The sequence below is a fragment of the Eschrichtius robustus genome, chromosome 20 (assembly GCF_028021215.1).
Source record: "Eschrichtius robustus isolate mEscRob2 chromosome 20, mEscRob2.pri, whole genome shotgun sequence".
NCBI lineage: Eukaryota > Metazoa > Chordata > Mammalia > Artiodactyla > Eschrichtiidae > Eschrichtius > Eschrichtius robustus.
The window spans coordinates 61318963-61330113 of NC_090843.1; the positions used below are offsets into that span (position 1 = coordinate 61318963).

Consider the following 11151-nt stretch of genomic DNA (forward strand, 5'->3'; position numbering starts at 1 on the left):
CAACGGTATGTTGCCTTTTTCTCCTGGTCCCCTGTGAGCGGGGGGGGACAGACAGAGCAATCTCCGCTTAAAAACGCTGTCATGAAAACCCAGTCTCATTAGGACAGGGCCCCAAACTGGCCTGGTCATCAGACTCCCTGGGGGCTTCATCCCAATATGTGTTCCTATCTCCACCCTCCAGTCCCACCAACCTCCGGAGCTGGGGTCTGGAAACCTATATTTTTAGCCAGCAGCTGGGTAATTCTTGTGGCAAGACAAGTTTGTGAATAGCATTAAGGCAAGTAGGTAGAAGAAAAGATGGACAGATGTCTTCATGGAACAGTGAAGGTGCAAGGGGACAGCGGCAGAGTTCAGAGAAGGAAAAGTTTCCAAGTCTGGGGAAGAGGTTAAGCTGAGCTGCAAGAAATGGGAGTCAGAGAGGAAACGGCCGAAGGGAGCAACTGGAACAGCAGGGGGTCACAGGACAGCCTGGTATGTGCGGGAGACGTGAGGGCCCAACTGGAGAGCGGCTGGTACATGGAGCGGTGAGGAACTCACATCCCAGCTCCCAGCGGAACACGGAAGGGGAAGCATAATGGGAGGAGAGGAAATTCTGACCGAGGTTTTCCTTCCGGTCCTTTCTTTCTCTTTAACAGTCACTTTGAAGTTCTAGGACTGTTTTAGGTGGAGCACAGGGAGACATGGGGCAACTCACACTCCCCAGCACATCAAACAGGCAAACCCAAATGCTCTGCCCAGACTGGGCACCAAATTAGAAAATGTCTAACTTTTTAAGTCCTTAAGTCAATACCCTTAGCATTTTTGATTAAGAAATTTTTATTCATAGTTGGCTGGATGGGAAACCATAATGCTACCCAAAAGTACTGGCTGAACTGAGAGGCCCAGCTCTCTAACCCCTGAGGACTGTGGGAGCCCACAGCACACAGAAGTGGCCACCTGGGAGAGGTCCACCAGCCACAACCGTGTCCCCACAGAGAAGAATTTAGGAGAGTCAGACATCTGGCTCTCAGCCTTACACAGTGAAGAACCAGGTCCTGTGAGCATCCCAGAGCTGATTGGTCAGAGGTACTGACTCCCACTAACCAAATGCACAAAAGCCTGATGTACAAAACTCCCAAATGCCAGTTTATTCCTTTACAGTCCTTTACAACTAGGTATAACTTTCAAAGCACCATTGACTGATGGCAGCCTGCCCAGAAAATTCTCTACCTGTGTAGGAAAACTACAGGAGAAGCTGGATTCTTATGCACTGTCCAGTATGGTAGCCACTAACGACAGGTTAGCACTTGAAACGTGGCTAGTCCAAACTGAAATGTGTTGTAAGTTTAAATTAAATGCCATATTTCAAAGATACAGGACAAAAAGGGGGAAATATCCTATTAATAATTGTTATATTGATTAAATATTGAAATATTTGACAATTTAAATCTATTAAGTTAAATAACATATGAAAATTAAATTCATCTGTTTCTTTTTATTTTTTTAATGTGGCTCCTAGAAAATGTAAAATTTACACACATGTAATTTTGTGAATTTAATATAAAATTACCCATTCACAACTTGCATTATATTTCATTTGGGCAGTGCTCTCTTAGATGGAGTCATGGCCAGCCCAGAATCTGGGGCTGGGAACTATTTTCTATGATTCAGATATTTAATGGCATCAGACATTTTCCCCCTACGCTTCAGTGGCTGATTGCCCCTCCTAATTGACAAATTCTGTTTTTCTAAACATGTGAGAGATGTTCAGTCTCAAAGCCCAGCTCGCTGACTTGGGGAACCGCTCTGGCTCTTTACTCTCATCTGTTGTGTGTTGACTTCATAGTTCAGGTTTTGCTTTGGCCCTTTAGTGACTTACGGTCACCACCCCGCAGGCAGCTGCCCTGGCCCACATGCCTGCTAGAGTGCACAGATGGACCGGCTGCTGTCACCCGCAGTCTGGACACCAGACTGGGAAGGGTGGAACCCACATAATTCCCACTTTCCTCCCAACCTCTTTACCTCCCGGGGTTTCATTCATATGAAAGCTGGTTGCAAAGACCACCTTCAGAGGGAAGGAAAAGCAGACAGGGGCTGACCCTCAGGACAGGGTGCAGCCTGCAGCCCCTGGAGAAGGGCGTATGTGGGCGTTGCTGACCCCACGTGATGGACGCTGGCCACGTGCCTGCGAGGCCAGAGCACCAGCCACTTCTGACCCTCCAGAGATGCCCTTTACAGATGGACATTCCTGGCCATCCAGAGGCTGGAGTCCTTAGGTTTGGAATGGAGCCTTTGAATCCGCGCTTTTAACAAGCACACTGACTTAAAGCAATGAAGGCCTAGAGGGCAAATCAGGTTTTTATCTTATATGCTACCTAAGAAAGACTTTGAAAGCATTTATTTTTAGGGACAAAAAAAGTGGTTAAGGCCACATCCAGGTAGCCCTCATACCCACCATAAAGCGCCCCCCAGTCTTTAGTTCTCCCTGCTTTCCCTACAATGTGAACGTGGAACAAGCCAGTCACACAGGACCCTGAACTACGTCATCTTCTTAAGGATTTAGTGTTCTCTTTATGAGTTTTCTTTTTGTCGACTCTTGACCTATGAGCAAATAAGTGCAGACATTAATCCGTGTTCCACGGGATCCAGGCAGGGGGAGTTTGAGGAGGTCAGGCTTGAGCAGGTGGAAGCAGGTTTCTCTCGCGGGTAGCTGGAGTCTTTACAAAAGGCCTACTTACCCACAGTCTGGCCCAGAAACTTCCCGTCTGCCCACCCTGCCTCCATCAATCTGGCAGCACCTGAGGAAACGAATTTTCTCTGAACACCTTGTGGGAAACGCTGTCCCAGAGTCTGTAGGTTTATTCCTCTTTTCCTAAGAAAGGGACCCACGTTACACTGAGTGAATTTGGAGTGGGGTTCTCTCTGGTTTCTTCTCAGCCCCTCCTCTGAAAGTGAGTCATTTCTATGTCCACTCAAGGTCATGGGCAGATCTGAGTTCAGCACCCTAACCCCAAGGTGAATGACTTCTTCTTTTCCTAAATCGTTCCTGCTTCACTCTCAAACGGGCAGAACCTAAGAGACAGCACGTTCTTTAAGGCTCCATCACTCATACTTTCAATTAGTAAATGCAAAATCATTGTCAGAATAACTTCTAAGCAGATGTGAGAAATTTTTAAGAAAGCCAAGTTACACATTTTATGCTTCCCTGCTGTCAAAATGATTTTAGATTTCTGAAGAGTGTTAAGTGTTGCATATACATTTTTTTTATTATCAGATTTTATTTTTAGAGCAGTTGTAGGTTCACAGCAAAATTAAGCAGAAGGCGGAGTTCCCATATCCCCCTCCCCCGACCACACCCAGCCTCCCCATCATCAACATCCCCCGCCAGAGTGGCCCATCTGTTACAACTGATAAATCTACCCCGACTCCTCACAATCACCAAAGTCACCTACAGTGCACAGTAGGGTTCACTCTTGGTGGTGTACGTTCTATGGATCTGGACAAATGTGTAATGACATGGATCCACCGTTTTAGTGTCTTACAGGAGAGCTTCACTGCCCTAATACTGCACATATTTTAATTTAAGCACATGATTGCTTCTTGCAATGAATTTCAGAGAAATAGAGGTTTATAGGACCTCACCGTTTTCAGAAGTGGCACATCTCTGTGTAAGGCATGGTCACACAGAGTAAGTGATTGAATTAGCCGGGGGCGGTAACCAGGCAACAAAGGACTTCTCTGTACCAGCAAACAACTGCGGCTGGCAGAGGCCGGGGCTCCATGTGAGTTCATCTCTATTTGTCTGTCTGCCACGGCCCTCAGAGATGTGCCAAAGGACCGGGACATTTTCATCCTACTTTTTCCAGTACTGCTGGCCCAGTCCTGTTAGGTCAGTTGTGGGATGATTCCAGGGCGGGGGACCTTACCTCCCCACCAACTTGCGTGGCCGACAACATTCACAGGGGCAAAAAACTTCCACAGACACACCCCGACTCAAAACAACCCAAAACAATTCTGTGGGGAAGCAAATTTATTTGGTGTATTATTTATAAAAGCACTTTATAATTATGTGAGTTAACTGGCCATTGAAAACTTAAAATTTTTATTTTAAAAGGAAAAATAACTACAGTCTATATGTTTTTCCTTTTAAGTCTATTGGACTTTTTTTGTAATGAGTCTTGATTTGTCTACATATCTTCTTATCTGCAGTTTAGCCAGCGTGTACTATTGTATGCCCATAAACATGTTTTATTAAAACTGCAACATACAGAATTTTTAACACAACCCTGGCAAAAACACATACACTACAGTTTAATTACCAAACAGAAAACTAGGCCTTTCTGTTTAGAGCAGTGTTGTCCAATAGAACCCTCTGGAACGAGGAGAATGTCCCATATCTGTGCTAAGGGCACCGTGCCTGCTGATGGCATGAAATGTAGCTAATGTGACTGATAATTTTATAATTTTAACTCACTTGTGCTTAAATAGCTTCATAGGACTGATGGTCATCAGATCAGACACGGCAAGCCTTATTGGGTACCCTAACCCCTGTGCAGAAACCACTGCAGTAGAGACGACACCTTCAAGAAATTGTAGATCCTTGGCATAACTCAAGTTACAAAGTTTAATTTAAAGATGGTTTTCAACGTACATCTTCCTTTACAGATTTCATCTAGCGATTGGAAGAGGATTCCTCCTTCGCTGGAGGAGAACGGAGGAGCCCCCAAGCTTTAGGGGAGGGTGGAATCAGCATGGAACCCACAGGTGGCTTGAGGTCTGCAGCGGACCTAAACTAGTGTCAGTAGATACGTGTAGACTCTGATACCACAGGAGTTGGGAGAGACCAGTCTCTATGAGACAAACCTTGCAGATCAAGTACTAGCCAGGGACTGTCATTGTGTCACCCACCCCGGCGATCATCTCCTGTCTTCGCAAAGATCCCCAAGGCCAGCTGTTTCCAGGGACTTGCTGCCCCTCACTCTTTCCCCTCTCACCCTTTGTCTTCAGGGGGAGCTGACCATGACCAGTGACATGGAGAACTTACAGAACGCTCTGTACCTAGACACAGTGCCGGAGCCCTGGGCCAGGCGCGCCTACCCTTCCATTGCAGGCCTGGCAGCCTGGTTTTTGGACCTGCTCAACCGAATCAAGGAGTTGGAGGCCTGGACAGGCGACTTTATGATGCCCTCCACTGTGTGGTTGACGGGCTTCTTCAACCCGCAGTCCTTCCTAACCGCCATCATGCAGTCCACGGCCCGCAAGAATGAGTGGCCCCTGGACCAGATGGCCTTGCAATGTGACGTGACAAAGAAGAACAGAGAGGAATTCAGGAGCCCCCCTCGGGAAGGGGCCTACATCCATGGCCTCTTCATGGAAGGCGCTCGCTGGGATGCACAGGTAAATCCTGGGATGAGCCAAAGGGCATCCCCTGTGGGCTGATTACATACACATTGCCCCCTGTAAAGTACAATTGCTAAAAGGGATGCCCTTTTAGCATCCCTTGAGGCTGTCAAATCATTTCTATGTAGCCAAGGATGACATAAAGAGCGCAGAGTGAGTAGAGAGGTTAAAAGCAACAGACTGGCTGGATCTGAATCCCAGCACTACTGCTTACTAACTCTGAAAAATCTCAGTTTACTCAACTGTTTTTTTTTTTTTAATATTTATTTATTTAATTTATTTATTTGGCTGTGCTGGGTCTTAGTTGCGGCACGCAGGATCTTTGTTGCTGCGTGTGCGATCTTTGTTGTGGCATGCAGGATCTTTAGTTGCGGCATGCGGGCTCTTAGTTGTGGCATGTGGGATCTAGTTCCCTGACCAGGGATCGAACCCAGGCCCCCTGCATTGGGAGCAAAGAGTCTTAACCACTGGACCACCAGGGAAGTCCCTGCTCAACTGTTAAATGGGAAAACAGAGTTGCTGTGATGATTAAATGAATTAATATGTAAGACACTTAGAACAGTGCCTGGTACATAGGGAGTGCTCAAAACTTGTTGTGTGACCTGGGGGTATCATTTCACCTCCCTGGTCCACTTTCCTCATTCATGAGCTCTCGGAGGGCAGGAATCCCTCCTACTTTTTACACTGCTACATGTTAGCAAAGGGGTGCCAGTGATATCATTTAAAGTGACACTTTGAATGGATTCCTCACTGCAGGCTAATACAAATTTGAGTCAGCATAAGATCAGAAAAGATGTTTTGTCTCCGATAGGAAACCAGCAAACAAGCACAGGTGGCTGGGATAAATGACATGAACAAGGATGGATAACTCTAGGACAAGTTTACATTTGTTATACACATGATCTGGAAGGACTGCTTAGTCAAATATCCCATTTGGCAATATTTGCACTAAACTATTCCTAGCAGTCAATACAAAGGAATGTGGGAAAACTATTAGAAGGTCTAGAAGATCCTACAAGTCCACATCAATATGCATAGAGAGCTGTACTAAGTTGAAGAGTGTCCCCTCAAAATTCATGTCCACCCAGAACCTCAAAATGTGACCTTATTTGGAAAGGGGTCTTTACAAATGTAATTAGTTAAGATGAGGTCACGCTAGAATAGAGTAGGCGCTAAATCCAGTGATCGGTGTCTTCATAAGAGGAGAACGCTCTGTGAAGACGGAAGCAGAGACTGGAGGGGTGCATCTACAGGCCGAGGGAGGCCACGGGTTGCAGCAACCACCAGACACCAGGGGAAAGGCATGGGACAGGTTCTGCCTCAGAGCCTCCAGAAGGAACCAACCCCACCTACACTTTAAGACTTCTGGCCTGCAGGACTGTGAAAGAATACGTTTCTGTTGTTTTGAGCCACTGTCTTTGTGATAATTTTGTTACGGCAGCCCTAGGAAACCAATCAAGAGCCGACAGAAAGGACGGTAAAGTGGGACAGTATTCAAGCACCCTGAACGTTGAGAAGGAAGCCTACTTCTCTCTCTCCACCTGAACATTTGCACAAGTCTGTCAGTGGAGATCACATGGGGACTGTATTAGGTGTAGGGTAGCCCGAGCTAGGATACTAAAGACGCCAAAATGAGAGAAGTGCAAAAAAGATAAGTAGGGAAGAGGCTCAGAAGGAAGAGCGCTGGCACTGTGGGGAAAAGGATGTTGATTCCAATCAACTACCTCCCACTTTTTCATTACCTTGTTTCCAAATAATAAAAACAAACACAAAAATGACACCCGCCCACCAAGAACTCTTGTTCTCAAAGTCTGTATCCCAGAAAGCATTCAGCAAAAAGGGAAGGGTAAGGATGTCCAAAATTCCTCTCCTCCATAAAACAAGAACATTGGCAAAAAAAAAAAAAAATATATATATATATACACACACACACGTATATAAAGATATATATAATAAGATAGAATATATATCATATATATAAGATAATATAATAAGGTATATATCAAGATCATATGTAATAATTTTATACATACATATATATATATAAATATATACCAGAATTAAACTTGTCAGAACTCCGGAAATTAACCAAAGGCTTTTGGCAATCCGAGCAGTGTTTGTTGAAGAAAAATGACTGAAAAAAGAGCAAGCATTAAATGCAAATGGATTAAACACTACAATTAAAAGGCAGAGATTGGCAGAATGGATTATATTTTTAAAAACCTGATCCAACTACATGCTGTGTATAAGAGACACACTTTAAAAAAAAAAAAAAAAAAAGAGACACACTTTAGATTTAAAGACACAAATAGGTTGAAAGTAAACAGATGGAAAAGACATGCCATGAAAACAGTAACCAAAGAGAGTTGGGGGACTATACTAATAGTAGACAAAATAGACTTAAAAATTGTTATTAGAGAAAAGACAGAAGAGAGAGGAATTGTAGAGACCAAAAAAAGGCATTTTACAATGATAAAACGTCCATCCATCAAGAAGATATAACAATGACAAATATATGTGCATCTAACAAAAGAGACCCCAAAATAAAGGAGACGAAAACTGTCAGAATTGAAGGGAGAAACAGACAATTCAATCATAATAACTGACGACATTAACACCCCACTACTAATGGTGACAGCTAATGGTTATAGAGTTTCTTTCCGGGGTGATAAAAATGTTCTGGAATTTAGATAGTGGTGATGACTGTACAAGTTTATAAATATACTAAAAACCAGTGAATTGTACATTTTAAAAGAGTTGGTTTTATGGTATATGGAAAAAGAAAGGTTCTACCCCTGCTGCCACTCCCCACCATTATCACTCAGTTGTGGGGGACAAGGGGTCCTCAGTGTTTACCTTAGTTCTGTTACTTACTATGCCTCATGTCAGCCTCTACCAGAACTGAAGAGGCACATCCTTCCCGTTAAATACATTTCATGGGAATTAAAACAAATTCTGTCCACAGCATAAGGGGCTCAGAATCACCTAGGCACAGGCAAGGAATCCATGAGTCACTCTGTGTCATCATTTCCCAAAGTATGTTCAGAAAACCCTAGTGCCACGGGAAATGAAGAGGTTGCAAGAAAAGGGTCCTGTGGTCAAATAAGTTTGGGAAAGACTGGGATAAATCAAGTCAAACTGTTTTCTTTACTGCCAGGACTTCTTGTCTTCAGTGTGCTAGTGTGCACCGTAAAGCTTCAGGTCCAGGGTATGGTAAGCACCGCTTCCCAAGCTTATTTCACCAAGGCACCTTTTTGTGCCTCAGAATATTTCTCAGGACTGCTAGGAAAAACTTCCCCAGACAGCACTATGGAGGCATCTCAGAGAACCAGAGAGAGGCCCCGGCTGGAAAGCTACAGAACGGCCAGGTCCCTATTACATGAGTGAAGACAGGACATAGCTCCCTTTGCTCAAAAAGAGAAAATGCTCTAGAGGGTGGAGGACAGCACGTAAGAAACTGGAACAGGACAAAACCAAAGCCTTAACATCTAAAGCGTTTGCCGGCAGGGACTGTGTCTTGCTTAGCTTTAAGTCCCTAGCACCTAGCATGACATCTGGCAAATAGCTGCATTCGGTATGCTTACGAAATGACAAAATAAAACTAAGAGAAATTCAAGCCCCAAAGAGATTAATTTGCATATGATATGCAACAGCTTTTGGAACTCTGCTTCGAGAAGATGTTCAGGCTGAAAAACAGTGGGAATATGATGTCCACCCCTCCACGGCACCCCATCGTGGGTTGTCGAGAGAACTCAGTAAGGGGGTGGGCCCAGGGCAGCCACGTCTTCCCAGTCTCTCTCTCCTGGATCTTCCGACAGGAGCAAGCCTGGCTGGCTGAGCTTGGGGTCTGAGCTGAGATGTTCTCGTGTCCTTGTCCTCAGGCTGGGATCATCACCGAGGGAAAGCTGAAGGAGCTGACACCCCCCATGCCGGTGTTGCTCCTCAAGGCCATCCCCGCAGATAAGCAGGATTGCCGCAGAATCTACCCCTGTCCTGTGTACAAGACTCGTCAGCGAGGACCCACCTACGTGTGGACTTTCCACCTGAAGACGAAGGAAAAGCCTTCCAAGTGGGTTCTGGCCGGAGTAGCCTTGCTTCTCCAGGTGTAGCTTCCTGCAGACCCACTGAGGAGACAGAGCTGGGCTGGAGGCTGCCCGGAGGGACAAGTGGAGGGCCGACCCCAGCCCTAGGGAAAGATGAGAAACCGAAAGCACTCACAGTTCTGAAGAATTCCTTTGGGGGACTCGGAGAGAAGGACCTGAAGTGAGGCAGAGCTAGAGGAGCGTGGACCTGGGAACTAGGGGAGAAGAGTCTCGTAACACTGACCCTTTCCTAATAAAGTGATTTGTTCTTCAACTGTGTCTGGTCCAGGCTTTGAGCGTTGCAGAGTCATAAGTTATCATGAAGAGCCCAAGAGAAACGAGCCACAGGCACTTGAGCCCTGACGTCGTTACACAGCCCTACACCCAGCGCCCTAGTTCCCAGCTAGTCCGTCACCCAGCGGCACCGGCATTGCCCACGAATCAGAGTCTGCATTTTAACAAGCTCCCCAGGTGATCTGTATGCACTTTATGGCTTGAGGAACGTTACTCTGGACCAGGGGCCCACCAAACTTTTTCTGTTAGGGGTCAGATAGTAAATATTTTAGGCTTCGCGGGGCATATTGCTTCTGTTGCAACTGCTCACCTCTATCACTGTAACCCCGAAGCAGCCATAGATGATACCTAAGTGAATGGGTGCGGCCACGTTCTAATAAAACTTTATTTACAAAAACAGGCGGTGGGCTAAATTTTGCTGATCACTGCTCTAGAGGATAGGGGAAGTATATATGCAATATTTATCCTTCATTAATCCACACATCCATTTAACAAGTGTTTAACATCTACTACTTGCTGAGGACAAAACTGCAAACAAGGTAGATTGTTTCCTTGTCTTTCTGTCATCCTTCAGATCATTTAAGAGGGGCCCAAGGAGAAATCTTTCACCTAAAGCTTTTTAACCTAAAAGTTTTCTAGATTTTCCTCTGTGGAGCACATTTTCACTGGATGCCCAAAGAGGTCTACAGTTTTAATGAGCTGTAAAGAGCTCTATGGGGAGGCTTGTTTGTTAAGTCGTCTGCGGGGGCTCACCATTCCTTCTAGGATCATTATTCCCACATATCCTTGGAGAGACTTATTTTTGGATTAATTACTATTTAGTACAGTGGTTCTTCATCTTGAGCAGGCATCAGAATCCCCTGGAGGACTTGTTAACACAAAGATTGCTGGCCCCCACCCTTCAGAGTTTGATTCAGTAAGTCTAAGAAATTGCCAATGCTCCAAGTCTGGGGACTGCACTTTGAGAACTCCTGATTCAAAACATAAAAACCCACCCTCCTCCAAACCTCTGCTATGAGAACACAGAATCTCATGCCAATTCCACCATGATTTTCCTGCTTTCTGCCTTGTGGTTCCTGCATCCCCGAAAGAAGGGCCTTATTCCTCATCTTCATGCTATAAGGGAGTTAACAAGTTCTTCTGGAATCCAGGGATTCCAACTTGAGTGCTGTCTCTTCTCGTACTTCCCATTGTTTGCCAACAACTTGCAGTTTCTTGCCTACAGTTTATCTGTTTCCATGGAGATAGCTCTGTCCTCCTCATCAGCATCATGCTTCCTGATCCTCACCGGGAACAGTACAGTGAGAGCAGGCAGAGGAGGACCAAGATGGAAGGAAAGTGGTCTCGTGGTACGAGAGCAGGACACACTGGGTCACGTCAGTTTTGGAGACAAGTG

At 45.4% G+C, this 11151-nt stretch overlaps 1 protein-coding gene across 1 annotated transcript in view; it reads left to right on the forward strand.

Annotated features, from left to right (window-relative positions):
- The window catches only part of DNAH9 (dynein axonemal heavy chain 9), a 303311-nt gene extending 293747 nt beyond the window's left edge, over positions 1–9564 (forward strand). The window contains exons 68-69 of the mRNA XM_068529609.1: positions 4987–5376; positions 9261–9564. Coding sequence (XP_068385710.1) covers positions 4987–5376; positions 9261–9488 — 618 coding nt within the window. The 3' untranslated portion in view covers positions 9489–9564. The remainder of the gene's footprint in view (positions 1–4986; positions 5377–9260) is intronic.
- The last annotated feature ends 1587 nt before the right edge of the window (positions 9565–11151 follow it).